General features: G+C 42.7%; 1 protein-coding gene across 9 annotated transcripts in view; it reads right to left on the bottom strand.

Annotated features, from left to right (window-relative positions):
* The window catches only part of si (sucrase-isomaltase), a 63,610-nt gene that overhangs the window by 24,973 nt on the left and 17,073 nt on the right, over positions 1-21,564 (bottom strand). For all 9 annotated transcript variants that reach the window (XM_086215597.1, XM_086215593.1, XM_086215594.1 and 6 more), the window contains 13 exons: positions 19,575-19,688; positions 19,364-19,448; positions 18,717-18,834; positions 16,012-16,183; positions 14,351-14,467; positions 12,158-12,312; positions 10,227-10,311; positions 6,049-6,105; positions 3,993-4,117; positions 3,800-3,888; positions 2,994-3,043; positions 1,761-1,952; positions 39-188 (listed from right to left, as the gene is read on the bottom strand). In XM_086215597.1, coding sequence (XP_086071723.1) covers positions 39-188; positions 1,761-1,952; positions 2,994-3,043; positions 3,800-3,888; positions 3,993-4,117; positions 6,049-6,105; positions 10,227-10,311; positions 12,158-12,312; positions 14,351-14,467; positions 16,012-16,183; positions 18,717-18,834; positions 19,364-19,448; positions 19,575-19,688 — 1,509 coding nt within the window. The remainder of the gene's footprint in view (positions 1-38; positions 189-1,760; positions 1,953-2,993; positions 3,044-3,799; positions 3,889-3,992; positions 4,118-6,048; positions 6,106-10,226; positions 10,312-12,157; positions 12,313-14,350; positions 14,468-16,011; positions 16,184-18,716; positions 18,835-19,363; positions 19,449-19,574; positions 19,689-21,564) is intronic.

The following is a 21,564-nucleotide window of genomic DNA, read 5'->3' on the forward strand; positions in this document are numbered from 1 at the left end:
ACGTGTGCATGTATGTGAGTGCATGTGACTCCCGTCACCTCCCAGATGCAGCCTCTGGCCTTGCACTTGGCTTCATCTGCATGCTCCTCTGGATGGCAGTCAAAGCGCTGATACTCTCCCTGCACCAGCTCCCACTGCACCAGGTAGGTCTCCCCCAGGGTCAAGGACAGCCCCCGCAGGGACAGAACCTGCACGGAGGGAAGTAGTGATTATTAAATCCAAGTCAGCCAGTGCAGAATAGTCTCTGAACATTATTCTTGTGTGAGCGCTCTACTTATTCACGCAAGCACAAATGCAGGTTTGTCATTGTGTTTACTACCAATTAAAATGCAGATGCTAACATCCCTCACTGTTTCAACAGCGCCTGCTGGGAATCATGAGTCATTCACACAGAAAATCTTTAGGGGGATCTTTCAGACGCTAACAGCCCTTACCTACACCTCCCTTGGCTATTCAGTACATTCAGGGTGCTGTTTTCTTTTGGAATGATGATTCAGCTACTCAGTTGTGTAAAATGCACGATACAGGACACACAAGTACACCAGAGGTCAAACTAAGACAGATCTCGCAGAGGCAGACATGAGCAAAATTGACAAAGTAGAAACGTTTTGTATTGGGGAGAAAAGTGCAAAATTACATGTTTAATTAAGGAATTCAATGACGAGTCATGTGGTAAAATAGCGTGTTACGTGACTGCATGTGCTGGCGTTGGGGGGTGTGAGCTCTACTCAAGGCCCAGTCTAACTAGGCATATTAAGACTGATGGACATGACAAGATAGAGTTTAGGTTTAACAGCACATTTACCCTTCACCCCCAGGAAGTGATTACCACGGACAGTCACCTGATAAATGTATGCTTGTGTGTGTGACCAAAGAGACCTTGAGCGTATAGACATGACTACACACACACACACACACATGCACAAGAGCACGAGTACACAAACAAGTATACAGAAGCACACAAAAGAAATCTCTACTGTATTAGTTAACCGAATGTCTTGACACTTTATAGACTTGCTTTTTGCTCATAGCCCTCAGCACTTATTGAGGGATCATTACTCTTAGTCATTCTTCCCTGCTGTCTTTTAGTCTCTGTCTCTCTCTCTCTCTCTCTCTCTCTCTCTCTCTCCCCCCCCCTCCCTCACACACACACACACATACACTAAATTGTTATCATTTCTTACACTTAGAAGCTAACCTTGAAATTTACAGTAATGGTTTCATTCTTTGTTTTATTGAAACAAATGGCTGATGCCTACAAGTGTAGCCACTGTAGAAATCATCCAGCCCGCATCTGTCTTGCATCAGTACAGCAGCACTTTTTCCTCCAAAACTGGCACAGTGTGAAGGAAGTTAAATTGTATTCAGTGTTTATATTGTTCTATATATGCAATTCCTTGCAACCAACAAGCTGAAAAGCAGTAGATTCCTTTCACTCATACATCTTTTTTTACACACACACACACGCACACACACTAATAGATGCAGTAAACCTAATAAATAGTTGGTATTCATATTTCCAGCAGAAACTGGGCTACATTAGCATTTATGCATGCCACCTGGTGTATGTTACTTCATCAGGCTATTTAGCCGCGAGCTAAATTACCTGTTTTCATCAGTTAGTATCTTTGTTTTATCTGCTGTTTAATTGAATGATTAATGAATGTACTTTTGCCTTCTCTGCTCTTACTTCTACCATTTTTCCACACATGCATTAAGCGCGTGTGTATATGCGTTTGTGTATGCTGCGCATGCGTTACCTTCTTGGCCTCATCATGTGCCATGCTGCTGTGTGGCACCATTGTCGTAGAGTTTTCATGTGTGTCGCTGCTAACGTGTGTCACGGAGACGAACATGGGAGGATGAGGCACCCCGAAGATGACAATGTCCTCAAACTTCAGGCTGTTTGGGTCCCTGTAGCCAGCGTGGGTCACCTGCATCGTCAGTACGCCCTATTACACGGAGGAGATAATCGATCAGATTTAAAAGTAGTATGATCCCATTAGATGTTACCAATGAGAATTTCTTCCAATACTTCAGAGGAAGAATAAAGCAACTAGATGAATAGGTCTCAACGGTCTGTAGCGCTGATTTAAAGGGTTTAACATTCCAGCATCTCATCTTTGCGCTCCATTTAATGAAGGCCCCTCATGTGGGAGCCCAGATGGGTTGAGGATCTCCATGCTGGGAGAATGTAGCCTACTTGGGGTCCAGCAGCCATGTTCACCATCTCTAATCCACATAAAACTCCTTGAAGCCTATTTGACACGTACGCGTCCATGCATGTTGGGAAGATGCAGAAAAAGAAATGATCAGATGACCTGTTCTTTGTGGGTTCATGATGTCATCGGTTCAGATTAGTTAGGTGGTGCAAGACCTTGAGTAGAAGATGGACCTTAAACTCATGTCAAGCTTGTACTTGCAACAGTGAAGAGAGGACAAGGTGTTATTACTGTATGTTCAAAACTTCTGCTATTTGATGATTTATTCAAACAGCAGCATTCTGAACACACTGACTCATAGCACACCTGGGAAGACTAAAAAAAAAATTGTCATCTATGCTAATATGCATCATCTAGATTCACTGAAGAGGCCCCATGTGTCACCCGGTTCCCGGAGTCCACAGAGGGTGTCACTGAAGTTTTGGTTTTGCTCTCTAATTGAATAAAAATGCTCGGCTAAATTTAGATTCCCCATTGTACATTCTATAACTTTGGTCTTCATAGATAGACACCCTGGTGTAACACCATTGTACAGAAAGAACATCAACAGCATGCATTACACATGATCGTAATCCTCAGTGCTGTGCGAAGCAAGAACATGAAGTATTTGATCCAACAAAGTTCCGGTAGCGCAACATTGATCAATCAAGCTTGGTTTTTCCGGACTGGAAAAGTCTCTGTTGGTTTTGAACTTTGAACTTGACTTCAGATCAGAAAGAATATGTGGGCTGGATTTGAAAGACGGTGCAGATGTGAGCGGAGGAAACTTACATAGACAACGGTGAACTTGTAGTGGATGTAGCTGCCTGTTCTAACAGTCTCTGTGGGGGGAGGAGGAGACGAGCGGATGAAGTTAGTCACCGTGACGTGACGCAGCTGAAGACCTTCACTTGTTCGTGTGTGTGAGCAGACTATCGAAACTGTCGTACTGGGAGCATGTCCATCCATTATGCTCTTTATTCAGGTTGTGGAAAATTAAATAAGAGAAACTAGAGGGCACTTGGAGATCCAACAATTCAAACTCGGCCAAACCCAATGTTAAAAAAACAAAAACACACAAAAAAAATGTGCCTGTTTATTTTTGCGATGTTAAATGGATCTGCTCCAAAATGTAATGGCTTCTTCCTTGGCTGGTATTCGACTCCTCAAGCAAGCCAGGTGAAAGTCACCCTCATAGTTTTTACATCATCCTGCTCGCAGCCAGAAAAAGGACAACAGGTATGGTGTGAAAAATGTGAATGTCATAGTTTCAATACATTTTTAAAAAGTGAAAGAAACACTCGTGATCGTAGGGTATTGTCATATTCATGGTCTGAGAATTCACATGCACTCCACAAACATACAGCGCGTGTATACGTATGTTGTCATCCACATGGTCTTTTGTGAAGTTTCAGGAAATTTGTTTTAATTTAAATGAAAACTAGTCAGTACTGTGTGTGTGTGTGTGTGTTTTTAATTTGATGCTGATGCTAATGGTTGTAATGAGTGATGGCGATGATGGAGTTGGACGAGTCTTTACATACACAAACACTTCTTCCCACATGTGAATAAGCACCAAATGAGGAAAGCAATGATACCTCGGGAATCTCCGTCATCCCAGAATAGCTCCCCAGCTGCCTGCTTGTTGTCATCAAGGGCAACGATCAAACCCATGGGATTACGTCGACTAGAGATACACACACGAACACACATTCAAGACACATGTAACAAATCAAACCACCGTGTGCTGTGCACGCAGTATCTGTAGGCATTAATGCATGTGGTGTATACCTGAATGTGGTGGTGACATTAGGTTTCTGCGTAGGGAGGACTGCACCACCTCTGATGTGCAAACCCAGTTTGTCAGCCGGTAAATGCATGGTCACATGTTGTCTGCGGTCTGCCAGTTTCTCCATCTGATCGGTAGAAGAGGAGAAACTTTTAACTCGCCTAAATTCCTCCATGTGATGCTCTGCAGGCAGGATGATCTCCACGCCATCGCTTTCAAGGTCGGGAGAGGGAGGCTTTGGACCAGTGTGAGAACGTTTTTCTCTTCCATGACCCTTGTCCTTTTCTGAGGGTCCTTTAACATCGAGGCGTAAGTAGGCAAAACTTGTTTGCCGCTGTGGTAAATGGATCTGAGGTGGAAACCATGTTAGGACATTAATTGGGTTTGAGGCTGCTTTGTAGTCAAACACAGTAACTCCGGAGTGACATCAGCATGGTGAACCTCCAGATATTGACGGGGGCGTCTGGAGAGATGAAACGGTCGATAGCTTACATGCATCAGATTGCTCATTTTCTTGTTGGAGGGTTTGTTTCAGGTTACTAAATAATTCAACAAAAAAATCTGTTAAGACAAACACATAGCCATAAATGCAATAAGTGGAAAGAATATCTGCTTGATACCTTAAGTCTTGGTTCGGTCCAACTCACCGTCGATCAATCACCTGTCAAACTGGAACTACTGCTTCTTTTTAAGTAACTATGCGCTTCATCCTCTACAAAGGCCTTTCTAGAATGTTTCAAAATTAAAATCTAGTGTTTTAGTGGCCCAAGGAGCAAGTTTCAGTTACATTTCAAAACTTTACAGAAGGTGAAATGTGTGCTGTTGTGGTAAGACACATTTACTCAAGAGCAGACACACTTCTCTCCACCTGCTTCTCTCTTCCTCTCTTTGTTGCTCCACTCATTTCTTCTAAGACCTAGATAGTGGGACGTTAATTTCTGATCTCCTGAGGACTGAATTCTCATACCAACCTAAAACAATTTAAAAGTCTCTCTACCTCCCCTCATTCTCCTTCCCGTTCTACGTCCTGTTATTCTCTCTTGTGGTGCTCTAATTCTTTATTATCCCACTTTCCTTCATTCCCATTGAGGTTTCCCGTGCGTGTGTGTGTTGTGCTTTTTTACGCAGTACACTAGAATATGGCCGTGTGTGTGGGCTGGAGTTAGTGGAGCGTCTATAAGCAATTTCAGATCTTATCACTCCCTCATTGTCTGCCTTAAGGAGGTCTTCTCTATTCTTTTCTCCTCTTCTCATGGTCAAACGTTCAGTTCTACTACATATTTTTCGTCCTTCTCTTCCTCTCCTGTGTTTCTTGCTCTGTCACTCTTAAGCATCTTTTACCTCCATCATCACCCATCCAGACTCCTCACTTCCATCCATTTCTTCTTATTTCATTCCTTTAAAACTTGTTTTTCATGGTCATTTTCCACTACATTATTACTCCCCCCATACTTCAATCCTCCTGCTGAGATAATCACTGGGGACCAACCAGGACAAGGGGCCGGCGGCAAGACAGCCAATCTAATCGCTCATCTGATCAGTGGACGCTTTACATCACTACTGTGACGCCCAAATAAGGTCCCAAAGGAACTCAACACCTCTTTTATCTCTCTGTCAGGGAGATAGTCTCCGTCCTCTCTTCTCTGTCCCTGCTTTCACTCTCTTTGTCCTCACTCTCAGTGTCTTATCTCTCTTGTCTCAAACAAAGAACTCGAGGCAATGGCTTTTATGTGATACGTGTTCTTTGTGTTTGTGTTAATGCCACTATTGTAATGTGATGCTGATAAGCTCCTCTGAAGTCATTTCTGTTGGGTGTATACATTTACCTTCTGATTCCAGTACAATTTAATGCATCCATGCACAATAGAATCATCCTGCAATGACTCATGTTTTGCCTGTTTGTGATTTATTTCTGATGTTTATGTTCAGATTTTCTTAAGACTCGGGGAGATGTTGGTGTTGTTCCCAGGCTGTGTTTGATCCCAACACTGCGGCATCTTTGATCTCCCGGCTCAATTTCGGACACCTTTTGTATATGAAAGTATTTGAAAGTCTTACCGTCTCAAAGTCATACCACACAGCATCTGGGATATATGCACGCACCGTCTCCATACCCTGCAGAATAAAAGCAAGTTTCTTTCATGTATGTGCAATTTTGAATAATCCTAGATATGCTTCCTGTAACACCACTGTGTACACTCTTAATTGACCAGAGGAAAAGGTGGGAGATCTTGGTGGAAGCATGCCTGCATTTGATTTAAAGATATGATACATATGATCATATGTGAGGATCGAAGCTGTCACAAAAAAATTCTATGTAAGTTAATAAAGCCTTTGATGATAAAAGCCCCACATCAAGGAGTCAATTCAAAACTGTCGTTAATCTGATACAAAGATTCCATAAAGTCGTTGTGACATTCCAAGCTACAAGCCTATGAGGCTACAGATGATGGCGAGGACGGCATCAAGTGACAACTGATAGGTGACAACCGTCCATGGCTTGAGGTACTGGACAGACAAGAGCAATCAATAGCAGAGCGCCAACCCTTTGATATCACTGTCACATCCCTTCCTGACAAGACAGAACAGAAGGAGCAAGAGATGGCGATAAACGTAGAGGGCAGATCTCCAGACAGAGCTACAGGTCCTACTCAGAGAAGACCACATAATGAAATACAGTGGGTGTCAGCCGCGTAGGCCAAGCTGTCTGTCAGAGCCACTGATGGCAGCAGCATCATGTTTCCTATTTCATTTGCTTTCTCCCTTCTGCAGCTTGTCCTATTTTATGGTCTGAGGCCTGTCATGAGAAACAAGAGAGGGGAAAGTAAGAACATTTTAAATAAGAATATATGAAACACCATGAAAAATAGAAATAAAAGCTTGCTAACCTAATCTGACTTGATTAAACTGATGTCGACTCACAGTTTGAGTTTCAAGCCTCTCATTTTCTTTGACTTTGTGTGTGTGTGTGTGTGTGTGTGTGTGTGTGTGGGGGGGGGGGGGGGGGGGTTCTGCCTTTTCTGTTTTAGTAGCTATGCATTTCCTTCCACTTCCTTTCACGGGTCCAGTCAGGATTGTTTGGTGATGTAGGAACGGAAGCTGCTCACTGTTAGTCTTGATGAACTCCATGTTTGACCGAAAGGTTGACAATACAGCATAGAATTATAAGTGTGCTAGTATTTATATAGTTTTAGAGACCGCATCAATGAATCACCATGAATAACCTGAACACAAAAAAAAAAAAAGGTCTGCTACCCTGTTTCAGCCTGATTAAAAGAACATCCTCTTTGGGGGCCACTCACAGTTTGAGTTGGAGGCAGATCACCTGTCACATCTGCTGCACAGCCTCCAGGATGACAACCTGGGGAAATGGATGCTCCCCCTTTACCTCATTTTCTGGTGTCTGATTTGCCCGCGGCGCCTATCACTCACACTGCTGACTAATAGGCAGGGGCTGCAGGACCTAGCATGGCCGCTAACTGTGATTGAGAGGGACGAGGCATGAAACCTGTATCCACTCTTAGATTACTGAAGCTCTGTTAGCCATAAGGTAAGATTTGATCAGGTGAGTCAAAGATTCGTACTGGCACAGTGATCAGACGGTAGCTGAGGGAGATGAGGAGAGTGAGAGAGTGGGAGACGGAGAGGGTAAAAGAGATATTGGATGAAATAAAATGGGATCACAAGGGTGAAATGACAGCAGCTGATTAAGAGAATGCAGATGAGATACGGGAGCTAACATTTGATGAAAGGATGAGCTAAAAAGAAAAGCGAGTAATGGGCAAGAAGATGAAGACTAGAGGGGATGACAGCAGGAGAGAGAGAGCAAGAGACAGAGAGTCAGGAGATCTGTCTAGTTTATCACAAAGATCAAGGTTAGAGCATCTTCTGATCTGAATGATAGAGCTCGAGCATCATTAGAGAGAAGGAGAGGCAGGTGGACAGAATGATAAATACAGAGAGCATGAGAAGAATAACGTAAAGGAAAGTGAAGGATGTGAAGGATCAGCATGTGACCCTCAAGTAGCTGGTGTTAGCCCTTTATTGTGATCCTTCAGAGCCTGTTCCACATGATCAGTGAGTTTGTACTACGGAACCATGAGGAAAGTTCTCTGTAGGAACGGTTTGGGAAAGGCAAGTTCAAGAAAAACTGGGCGGGTGATTTGATCACCCATCACGCCAACTTCAACCAGTCAGATAAACTAACTCTCATGGAACCCGAAGCCAATGCTAACGCACTCAGGTACCACACAAACCACGCCCCCATCTCCTCAAAAGAAGCTGATTGGCTGAGCCCCTTTGATGATGACACGAGCGCATAATTTGACATCAAGATGGATTCTCAGGTGATGTTACAAATCCAGCTGCCTCGGAAGGTAAAGAGCTCAGTACCCCGCCACCATAAAGGATGAAATCCAGCCCTGGCAAACAAAAGCTAACGTTTTAAGTGGATTAAGGACGGTTGGATGGTAGGATAAACGCATACTGTGACGATATTTACATATTCACCAGAAGTGTCGGATTTTCTGGAGAAATGAGAAGTGCATTTCCTAAATACAAAGCCTCTAAACGTTGGGTTTTATCTTATCAGAGGAACTTTTGTATTATTAGCTCACAGTACTTCTCATCACTCCAGATCTCTTAATAGTGGTTTGATCAGTCTTTGACCCACTTATAATACACTGCCAGAGCAATTATCTGCAGTACTGTTATCAATGGCTCTGAAAGTACTGTGACTGCAGCAGCTCCTCTTCTAGGTGAGCTGGTTGAAGCTGCGACTGGTTACCACTGAGCAGCGGCTGCAGCTAGACTTGTTGCCGTGATGCTGTTGATAAGGCTGCAGTTCTGGTTTCACTACAGTACCATCAACTGTGTAAGTACTGTGATGCAACCACCAGGAGTCAGTTTCTCATGATCTACCACAGTTGGTCTGACATCACCTGATTTTGTTTGTTTTTTTTGCTTGCATTTGTCCTCAATTAATACATCTTTAGTGTAGCACACAAGGCTTTGGTGGAGCCCCAAAGTTGATCAAATTCAAATGAAACCCCATCAATTAATCATCATTAAACCATTTCTGATTTCCAAATTCAGTCTTGCTTAACTCCCTACTAACGTTTCCATCGCTTATCAGAATTTTTCCTAATTCCTCACATCCGTGAAGGATTTCTTACCTTTAATTGGTTTTGATTTGTTTCATTCTAATGTGGGATTTCTATCAAATAGTCTTTATTTTTACATTTATGAAATACCTGCCAGAAATGTCAGTATGCCGATGTGATAGTGGAGTTTCACTGAGAGGTTTTGAGGGTACTGATCAAACAGAACGATGCGACTTGCTTCGGTTTAGTGTCACAGATACCATGGGCACATGAACAGATGCAACTTAAAACCTCACAAACTGTCCATGCATTTCTTATTCAAATAGGTTTTTTCATCTCAATTCACGAAGGCAGAGAAAACAATTGGAGGAATTTGGACACGTGTGACAACAGCGTATCCCGTGTTCAATCATGACTGCATCATCTTTAGGAAATCTTAATTCCTTTCGTCCGGTTTCCCAGCAGATGAGTCTCAAACACGAGCACCAGGTCAACTCCAGAGCCACCCCCCAGGACCCCAGACACCCTGCAGCCATGAACCCTCAACTTCTCCACTTTTCCACCGTCACACATCCGCTGACTGAAGCTGCTTCATCTACCGCCCCACAATGAATCCAATTTGCTTTCCACTATTCTGTCACTCACAAGGGGACACACTAAATTGCTTATTAATCAGGCCACTTTGACACGACCACTATCGCTGCATCTGCTGTACACGTGCACACACAGACACACACATTTACACTCAAACACAGGAGACACAAGCACTCGCATAAACACACACACATCTATCTACACTTCTAATCTGCTTGTAATGAGGTCAGTGCTCTCATTACAGCAGTGAAAAAGGGAAGAATATGAAAGAGAAGAAAGAGGGATGAGAGGAGGGGAGGGCAACAAAGAAACTCCCATGTCATGTTTTCCCAGTGGAGGTCAGAGTGTGTGTGTGTGTGTGTGTATGTGTGTGTCTTTTGTGTGTATGTATGTATGAGCTGTGGATGTGAATATGTGTCTCAACTGGGTTCATGCACATTCTGAATATGCATATGATCTTGAGTATTTGATGTGTGTGTGCGTGAGCGTGTGTACGAGCGTGTGTGCACGTGTGGATATCTAAGTTTTGTATTGACTGACCGGGTCCAGTACAGGTGTGATGAGCAGGTGTTTCCCCCACAGAAACTGGCGGTCCACTGCCCAGGTGGCGCTGTCCGAATAGAACCTTAGCAACAACATTGTAAATTAATAAATCATTTTTACATGTGATTTTTGAAAATAGTTATTTTTTTTAAACCTGATACAAAAAAAGTGGAAAATGTCTTTTGGACACTAACATTGTTTTACATCTGTTTGCCACCCATAATTTATGATCTGCATCTAAAATCTGAACTAATACATTTTTAAATGTAACAGAGTGAACATTAAAAGAAAACATCTTCATAAAAGCAACATTTTGGAAGCAGAAAACTCCTCCACCCAGTCACACAGTTTCCGAGCTTGGCTGTAAACACAGCTTCTTTTTCTCATTTGTGTGAAAAACTTTTCCTAAATGGAAACTTCATCTGCGGCACGGTGGAGCAGTGGTCCTCACTGTCGCCTAACAGGAAGAAGGTTCCGGGTTTGAGCCCCGGCTGCAGCATGGGGTCTTTCTGTGTGGAGTCTCCATGTTCTCCCTGTTCCTGCTGGGTTCTCTCTGGTACTCCAGCTTCCTCCACAGTCCAAAGACATCAAGAGGGACCAGGTTAATCCAGACTCTAAATTGACAGTAGGCGTGGCTGGGAGAGCCAATGGTTGTCTGTCTATATGTGTTGGCCCTGCCATGGACTGGTGACCTGTCCAGGGGGAAGGCTGCTGGGATAGGCTCCACCCCCACCACCCTCAACAGGAGAAGAGGGAGAAAATAGATGGATGGATGATGGAAACTTCATCCGACAGTTTGCCAACATTAGCTGCTCTAATAATGATGACAATTGTTTTGACTGTTTAAATTCATAACTGGATATTGTAAAATGAACCTCGGCAGTTCTTAAATTAATCATACAATGTAGATGTTAAATATATATTCATGAATCACTTGGTTACACATTCAGTCAATAGCGTGTTCCAAACTGAATTGTAAGCATCCTACATTGTCCGCTCTCGCTTGGTCTCAACCGCAGGAATATTCTGGCTGCCATCACATGTTTTCTGCCTCATGACTGAAGCATGACGACTCTTCTGGCAGACGAATGGCAACATGGATGAACTGCATTCTTTGAGATGCTCGGCTCTGTTTTATCAGCCGTCTCCTGTAGTGTACAACCTACTATTTACTCACACCAGCATGTGTTTTGTGTGGTTTTTCTAAGTTTTGATAGTCTTCGACAGCTCTTCTCTGGCAATACACCTGACAGTCAAAACTTGACAGGATTTCTCTTTATGCTTCTGTGTCAACAGCAGCTGTGGTGAGAGGCATTACATTCCTGGTTTATCCGTCTGTTCGGTTCTCAGAGACATTGAGTCTCAGGAGCGCCTTGGACCTCCTCAAATGTGGCAGCAATTCTGGCATGCACTCGCGAATGAAGAATTTGGTGGTCAAAAATCAAATTAAGCAAAATTTCACATGAATATCAAATGTGACGATGCAGTATTCTGCAAGCGCAGCTTCCTGGCCATCACTGGCAGAAGTTTGTATTAGTAAGGCAGTAAATGTATGTTTTGACATGAAATAAATCACTACTTTTGCACTGGTTCTCTCTCGCCACTCCCTCCATGTGCTTCACTTCAAGAGAATTAACTAATATGAAGTGCACTTCCTTAATTTGTAGTCACATGACCGCAAAGGTTACGAGGTTATCCACTGGCCCAATTTACCCTGCAGTCTCCTACAATAGAAGGGGAATAAATTTAGAGTGGAATATGTTTCTTTCATGATTTTAAAATAATCCTGCAGTAGTTTCTATATTCGGATGAGTGTTTCCATTTTTTTAATGTCAATTCCTCGAAATGATTCTCTGAATATCTAAAAACTGGGGCACTGGGAGTAGCAAGAACTTGCCAGTACATTAACAATATGTCCAGTGACTTACTCATGCATGATGGGCCGTACAACAGTCTCCCCCGTGGTGTGAGCTTTGAAGAAGAGAGTGTAGAGGTAAGGAAGAAGTGTGTAACGTATCCTCAGGTAATGTTTCGAGCTCTCGACCAGGGTTGAGCTTGGGCCATACGCAGCTGGATCCTGGGGCTGGTGACGGGGAAACAAATGGATTCATGGATGAAACAAAAGAAACCCCCCCCAAAAAAAGAGAGACACTGACAACAATGCACCACCTAGGCAGAGGTGGTGTAAAAGAAAAGGAGGCATTGAAGGGGAAACGAGGCACATGGTGGAAGAGACATGGGAGCAAAGTAACAGAGCAAATTTATAGAAATGTTAATTTATTTGTGGACCTATTTATAGTGAGGAAGATTAAATGGACACTACGGATTATCAAAAAAGCAGATTTGGCAAATAAATTGAGTGAAAGACAACATGAGAGAAAGGAAAAATTGTGGAAAAGTAACAGAAAGAAAGGGAAAATTGCAGAAAAGTAACAGGAAGTGTGATTTAATTTCAATGATAGTGGAGAGTGAGAGGGTGATTAGCTGCTAACAGGCCGTGCTGATCTCATCTGGCTAATCATTTATGCCCTTGGCACCTCAGAGAGAGAGAGAGAGAGAGAGAGAGAGAGAGAGAGAGAGAGACAGACAGACAGAGTGTGTGTGTGTGTGTGTGTGTGTGTGTGTGTGTGTGTGTGTGTGTGTGTATGGACTGGTCTGCATAGCTGTGTGATGAGAACTATGATTAGGGCAAACCAAAGGTCACACATTAACTGTCTCGTTTAGTGGAAATCGTACTTCAAATTCATCATCATCATCATGTCCCTGTCCTCCAGCAAACACAATCCATCCTCAAACTCCCAACACACACACACACACACACACACACACACACACACACACACACCACACTCTTTGCTAAATCAACACTGTTCTCTTGCAGCAGTGATGAGCATGGAAATGTCATATGAAGAATGTAGCGAGAGCATCAATTTTCACACTATTCAACCCTGGGGACTGACTTTTTCTCTCTAGTTATTTGTGTTCATCCAGAATAAAAGCGCAGTATGCAACATCAATATAAATACTGTTCCAGGCTCAGCGGGCGCTCTTCCTGTGTCTCAGGGGAATTAAGCCTCATCCAACATTCAAGCAAAGTAGTCAGTTAACGAAGGGAAACTCACAAAAAATAAGGGACTTGTCCGTCCTGCCTTTCACGCTCCTCAATGTGTTTAAGAGTAATCACAGAACACTGTAATGTTAAATGTAGCTCTTAAGCCTGAGAAATGTTAGAGAAAGTCCAAAAAAAAACGATAAAATTTTGTTTTCAAACTGTGCAAAGTAAAAATGGCACAATAAGAGAGCAGCCAGCTCAAATTTGTCCTGAGGACCGACTGCCCAGCAGGTTTTTGATGTCTCCACACTCCAACAACCTCGATTCAAATGAGCAAGAGTCTGTCGACCGCTGCAGAGCCTGATTCATTCATTCCAAACAGGTGTGTAGGAGCCATGAGGAGTGGGTTCAAGACCAGGGCTGGGAAACACTGAGCTGTAATTGTTACTGTAGAGATCACTTGGCATTCAGATCATGACAGTTACAGAGCTGGGTCAAACACTGCACGTTGGATTTTGTACTAATTCCATCTGTCTTTGGCTGCCGAGTGATAATTGGAGAGTTTTGGTTTCCGAGATTTCAAAAAAAAAAAAAAGAAGGAATGAAAACATGCCCACATACTTGCAACGTGGCCGTCCACATGCATGCTATTGTTAAATTGATTCATTAACACTGGCATGACATTAAATCCCAGCACACAATCTGTGAAATGTAGTCGTGTACGAGCTCTTTAAAAATTTAAAAAATTCCATCATTTTATACTGGAAAAGCAATGGTTGCCAGCTCCAAATGACAAGCACCTTTTCCTACCAATAGCAACTAATTTAGGAAATGTTTTAACACCGAACTTTCAAACTAAACTCAGTTCTCACTGCTCCCATACAAACCAGTTGTACTGGTTTCAAAGCCATCTCCATGAAGTTTCCATTTTTAGAGTTTGTAGCAACTGTTCAGTATTACGGAATGAGGGGACCATCCTGCAGCGTTAAGATCAAACAATGAATATGTGATACATAAATCTAACTGACACTTTAATATAAGAATTGTACAACAAATGCCTTTACAGTACCTTGTAGCCCTGAGCATTGTGGTTCCGGCTGAAGGGATAGAAAGCTCCCACCTGCATCCAGCGGCGACATAACTCTTCGCTTGAGTTATCGAAAAATCCACAGATGTCAGCTCCAATCTGAAACACATGGAGGGACAACAGCAAGGTATTATCCACAACTTGCAGTGTCACATTCAATGTAATGGAATCATACAGTTGGTAAAAACACACAGAAAAGGACAACAACAAAAAAGAAAAAGAAAGTAGACGCTGTGAATTGCGGTGGTCAGAGATTGTGTCAGCTCGACACTGAACTAAAATAGAACCTTCAGGGGCAAAAAAAAACAAACCTGGATTTCAGAATAACAACGATGCGATAACTGGCCACATATTCCTCTTTAAGATGTTGTCACTTTAAGTCAGACAGGATTTGTAGGCGGACAGCAGATGTGATCTTTATTAACATTGATTACACAATGGAGCCCAAGAAAGAGACTTTCCATCAACAGTCCGTCCACAGAGACTGCTTGCTTTCTATTGTTCACTACTGGCCACATATTATAACAGACTCAATGGGAGGAAATCGATCCAAATCCCATTGCTCCCCCCTCCCCCTCCCCCTCTCTGTAAGTATGTGGACACCGAACATGTCAAGTGTTTAGGAATTGCTGTATGCATTGTTATCCATGCAACAACATAACCGGGGTGTGAGGATGGTGGTTGTAGGCTCAGTGGTTTCCTACAGCAGGGGGTCGCTGGCATCTCTGAGATCACTGCGTGAGGAGGCTGTTGGTGCATTTCACGTAAATGCAAGTGTAAAGCGTTGACTACTCTTAGAGCCATGGACTTGAAGTGTTCTGGGGAGGGGAAACAAAAAAAAAAAAGGCACTCTTCCGAACATGTTAACAGATCTCATTCCAGGCTCACTTTTTCTTGCCTGCCCCCTGAACACAGATCTCACTGAGCAGCTGAACGCTCCTTAGACAGTTGGGAATGAACGCCAGAGCTGCATGTTAACTGGAACGCATTCGGATTTGTGACTGGCTCATGCTCTCAAACATGTTACAGGCTGTCTTTACGTTACACAAGTGTTCTTTCTGTTTACTCTCTACTCTTTGCTACGAGATGAAAATGCACTTTCACGAACATTCATCGGGGGTTGATGATTCAAAACACATCTTTTTATTTTCTTGTCCAGGTGCATTACACACCGAATATTAGAGGCATGTCAGTGTGTATCAGAAAGTCTACAAATGCTTGTTGCTTGGAGGTGCTAGCAGCTACTACGTAAAAGACCTTTTCTATTCCAATCTGTTCACTTTGCACCTTTTCTGTTTGTCAAAAGCTGCACCTCTGACAGAACTGAGGAGCCTCTTTAAAACTGTAAGGAGCAGAAAGTGAATATACTTGTGTTAAAATGTGCGGGTAAAAAAAAGACAAAAAACTAAATGCCTAAAAAAAACTCGACAGAAACAATGAATTTATACACTAAAAACAAAGGTGATTAGATTGTCAAATGAGTAGCTCAGACTAATGCAGTGATAAAGTAAGTCCTTGCAACTGTGGTTCACCTGAATCATTGCAAACAAGTACACTTTATTTCCCTGTAACACCAGAGAGAAACTCACATTCTTATAGCGTCATAAAGAGTATTTGTCCTTCTATGAAGGTGTAGAACTCACATAGGGAACCCCAAAGAGCCCAAACTCTAGCATGCCAGGGATGGCCCATTTTATGTCGTTCCAGTTGGCAGCATTGTCCCCCAGCCAGTGACCCGAATATTTTCCAACACCTGGGAAGGAGGAGCGGGTCAACATCAGGGTACGGTTTCCTCCAAACACGCGCTGCAGAGCTCTGTGGGATGGAGAGGAGATAGCGTGGAGAGACAGAGAGAAAGGTCATTAAGATAAAAGCGATGTCGGGGGAGAAAGAGAGGGAGACTCAACCAGCACAGAGCAGAAATGGATACCGCACACACACACACGCACGCACGCACGCGCACACACACACACACACACACACACACACACACACACACACACACACACACACACAGCAACGGAGACTAAGATCTTCCCTTTCTTCTTCCACTTTGCATTATTATTTTGTTTAATGAGAGAAATTGAAGAATCGATTTCCATGACAATATAAAGAACTGATGATGTTTACAAATTGCGTCTCCTGCCAATAATGCATATTAATTGGAGGACATATGGAGGGAAAGAAAGGAATGTGAAATGAAAGAATAGATGAAATACCTTTAATTCCAAAGGAGTGACTCAGCAATTAGGATTCAGAGGGCTTCTGTTTCATGGCCTCCAGTGTGTTTAGGTCTGTGTGTGGCCATGTGTATTAAAGCAGTATGTTATCTTTCATGCATATAATTTGTGTCTTTGTTCGTCTGTGTGTCCTGCGTGGTAGGGATATGCAACACTACTGTTTGCAATGACCTCCACCTCCACAGGTTATGGATTTTTTTTCTTTTTTTTTTGGTTATTACCTCCCTGTTAGCAGGCACGAGTTAGCATCACCATGGCAACCTGGCTGCAATTGATTTACATCAGCTGATAAGGCCGTTTCCCTGAAGTCTGTGGTGATATCGCTTCACTTCACGTCAAGCTTAAAAATGCAATTCGGTGAAGTCGGCATCAAAGTAAACTAGCGGACTTCCCTGTAGCCAAATGGCATTTGAAATTTTTTGAGTTGATGTGAGGGAAACCAGTGAAACCACAGCGCCATTATGATGGTACTGGAGTGGCTCTACCCATGCAGACGGCACGGACGGCGATGCAATGTTCAAGAAAAAAACCGGTGATACTCCAGTTTTATTCATCAACATTCATGAACTGAGGTCCGCCTGAGAGCTCATGACAGTGCTGATTTCTTCTGGACTCCAGCCAGGTTGTTTTTGGTGCGTCGATGCTCGATCCTGTTGTCTTTTTTTTTTTTTCCTCTCTCTTTTCCTACCTGGGAGGACAGACTCTGCTCTCTTATTGTGTCAATTTTCAATACCATCAACATTAGTGCACATTAAAATTCTGGCAGCAAGCAAACTGAAGGCAAAATAATTATGGATATTTATGTTGTGAGATGAAGTTGTGCAGAGCTTTCCCTGGCGTCCTAAAGTCTGTTAAAATGACACCATTGACACGATGTTGGATTTTGGGGGGGGGGGGGGGGGGGGGCAAGTTTTAAAACTCTGGGTATGTGACACTGTATTACTCCACTGTCCATCTTTGATTGAGTCCAGAATAATGAACATTTATCTGATGAACAGCCTCCAGTTGGGTCCCCATTGTGGATGATGACAGATACAAAAAAAAGTTTGAAATGAAAAGAAAAAGGGAAAAAAAAAGCTATTTAGCTTTGGGTCTGCTGCATCAGTTAGATTTTCCCTCCAACACAGGCTGTATAAGTCTGCTGTATGTCAAGCACACACATGAAATGAATAACAAGTGTATTGTGCACCAAACTACCGGATACTTGTATATTTCCATATATTTATTGTACTGTGTCAATTCATCAGCATCAACAGTGGCTTCAAATCCCAGGATGGTAAATTTTCTATGTGTTCACGGTTGTTGATATGCAATCCAAACAAAAACTAAATCTGGATCTTAAGCCCACAAAGGTAGATATTAAAACAATGAAAAGAATCAATAATCCAGCAGCACATGTTCAAGGTTATATTTGTCTTTGAAATCTCTTCTTCTCCTCTTAAATTACCTACAAATATCTTGAAGTTGGCGCTCTGACCCAAGCTAATCCTTCTTATCAGTGGGAAATTATTCAGTATTCTTATTTAACCAGAACATACTTAGCATCTTTGTGTTCCCCCTTAGCTTTACTTTCATGCATTGAACTCCCCTTTTGCTTTCTCTACACTCCACATTTGTCATGGCTCCAACAGCCCTCTTACACTGTATATCTACAAGCCTGTGATTATAACTGACTCACACTGACGCCTCTCCATAGGTTTGTGTAAGTAATGGGTCCTTCAACTGTTTCAGCCTCAGACCCAGATGAAAAATTCATTCACTCACCCTGGGAGCCGGGCTCATTAAAGAATATTTCTGCACTTATCACATGGGATCCAACGTGCAATTGGTCTGCAAGAGTCACAGGCCATAATTTAAAGGAGGGCATAAGTCAATGCACTGCTCTGAATTGACAGATTTCTCTGCTGCACTTTGCATGGCAGCTCATTAATTCGTTTCAGTGGTCACTGCTCGATAAGCTGATACTCTAAAACGCCTGATTTTAAAGACTTCGTTTGTGACACTATCGTGACAGTGCACTTGTGCATTTTGAGTCTGCCGACGTTTAATTGCTTTGAGGGGATGTCAGCAACTTGGCAATATCTTTCTAGCGTTGATTCTGCACTCACTTTTCAGTAGCCAGCACCATAGAGTAGCCGTACAGACTGTGGACGTCATAGTGGTCCCCCCAGGCCTGCTTGGCGTCCATGCACAGTGTCTTACTGTACATCACCTCATCCAGAATCTCTGTTGGAGAGACGAGACGCAGCAAGCAAAGAGAGGTGAAAGGAGGCATCGAATGAGTAAAAAATATGGGATGCAGCGAGGGAGGGAGGCTGGTGAGAGACATTGATATATACTGTAATAGGAAGTGGGAACAATGAGGAAATGAGAGACAGAAAGGGCAATGAAAGAAGACGATTGCTAAGGAGGACAGCAATCAAAAGGTAACATCAGCCGTCTCCAGTTATGATCACCCTGTCTGGGCATCAGAATGGAAGACGTGACAGAAAAATCATTTTCACAATTCTTCACCAGGGACCCACTATTCTAGATGAGTTCTCCTCTGGACCAGAGCTTACTTTATGGGCTATTGTGGCTAATTCATCAATTTGTGCTCATCATTTTGATTTCAAGCTGCATATGGGCTTATATTTCTTTATAGCAGAGATCAGTCTACATAAACTTTATATTTATAACTGTCTTATACACATAAAGAAAGACAGAGTGTTTGTTTGAGGGGCTTGTCACATAGAAAATGAAGCAAATCTCTCACTTGGGGTGTAGGGAGGATAGTTGAGTTTGTTGTCAGCACAACCCTTAGTTGATCCTTTCTTGAAATTAGCCACTTCATTCATGTCCTGCAGATATATCAGAAGGGTAGAACAGCAGACGTTTTATCTTAGATACTCACTGGCACTTTCACAACTGTCAGCGAGCAGTTAATCAGTGAATACAGGTATATTAGCTATTTAAACGTGACTTACAATCCAGAGAGCGTCATGTTTAATCTCCCGGGAGAAACGCTCGTACTCATCAACCCACCAGTCGATGCAGCTTTGGCTGGTGTAGTCTGGGAATACGGTTTCTCCTGGCCACACCTGAGAGGGAGAGGATACAACACACTGGTGATATTTATAACACAAAATAAATCAATTCCTGTGATGGGTTGTTATTTTTGTTGTTGTTGTTGGACCAGACACCATTCAAGGGCAACAATTTCTAGCTCTATATTTTTATCTTAAGACTAGAGCCACTAAATCAATGCATATTTATCTTAAACTGGCACTTCACGTCACCTTTATCATGTGATCGCATTTGCTCATTCATGAAGAGATATAATGTCATGCCAAGATGCTGAAATTATATTCATGTCTGAAAAGTATCACTGCTCCATGACATGCTAGAGTTTAGATATTAAAAACATTTGAAACACCGAGTCATGGTTTGGCATCAACGCTGAACTGGTGCCATTACATTAATAACCACTCCAGCTTCATGGACTCCTGTGAATGATTTCCTCTGGCAAACGTTAAAATTGTTAGTGCAGTTCACACTGTGACAAACCAAAACCAACAAACTCATTATGCAATATATCACTTGCAAAAGAGATGCCTTATCTCAATGTGATTTTATCCCTGGTTAAATAAAGGTGAAATGAAATACAAATTATTTTAAAAAAAAGGGACCATATTATTGATGCAACAAATCATGACTCTGGCTTTTTGTGGATTGTTTGAGTCTTTAAAGCACTTTATTTTTGTGATTGGCGGAACACAGGAAGCCTTCTGAGGGGCATCACCCCGCGTCTGAGCAATGGCTCGTCTTCTTGCTGGGTTTGAGGTTCCAAATGTTAATATCAATAAGACTATGGAGCATGAGATTCCTTTCACTTTTTATCATTCTATTTCCATTTTGGAAATCTTCTGCGTAAACCAGCTGAAATAGCATGTACATGTGAACAATAGCAGAGGTCATTCATGCTAGCATGATCAGCTGTAGGTGTAGGGCGAGTCACAGAAGCACACCTGTGGAGATGTCAGAAGGAAAAAAAACAAAACAGATTAGCGATGTGGAAATGATAAAGAAAGAGAAGGGGAGAGAGATGAAGTGAGGCAGAGGGAGGGATTGATGAGAGAAAAATGGTAAAGGATAAAACTGATAGAGAGAGACGAGTTGAGGAAGAGAATAGAGGAGAGGAGAAATCGATAATGCAATAGAAATCTCCAGACGTGACTGTGTGTTCGGAGTCGTCCTTAATGACATGTATTGAGAAAAATGATTAATCCACAAAGAAAAGAGGAGGTTGTGTGTGCATGCACGTGTGTCTGTGTGTGTGCGCCCGCGCATGTGTGTGTTTGAGGCCTTCTGTAAAGCACAGCACATATTAAATCTCAAGGTTGCTCCATTGCTATCTTTTACCTTTTAATTCCATTGTCAAAAACTTTACAGCACGTTTGCAACAAAGACATGAATCAGACTGTAGACGTGGACGCATGCACGTACGCTTGCGCGCGCGCACACACACACGCTCACACTTACAGGCAGATGTTTTTGGCAGGTGGACACCATTCCAAGGTCAGAGATTATTTATGGTGAGTCACAGTTGTCATCTTTTTCATTTCTTCCATCCTCCAGATTTTGTCTCTGACGTCTCCAGTTTAGTAATAGTGACACCCCAGTAAACAAAATCTGTTGGCATTTGTAGCTGCATATCTCAATGTCTTTTTGTCGATCTGCCTGCTTTTATGCTTCTCCGTCTCTAGGCTGCTACCTGTCTCTCTGCGTCTGTCTGTCTCTTTCTCTATCAGTCCCTCTGTCGTCAGCAGACCTGTCCCCCGCCTGTTTCTTTCTGTGTTTACCTGATAATCTGTCTTTTTTGTCTGTGGTCCTTCACTGTTCCTGACTTCCTGTATATGCTCCTGTCACTGCTACTGGGAAAGAAAGCCAGTCTACCTCACTATGCATTCCTCTCTA

The sequence above is a fragment of the Aulostomus chinensis genome, chromosome 10 (genome assembly GCF_037954235.1).
Source record: "Aulostomus chinensis isolate RoL2024-O1b breed Wild chromosome 10, RoL_Achi_v1.0, whole genome shotgun sequence".
Classification (NCBI taxonomy): domain Eukaryota; kingdom Metazoa; phylum Chordata; class Actinopteri; order Syngnathiformes; family Aulostomidae; genus Aulostomus; species Aulostomus chinensis.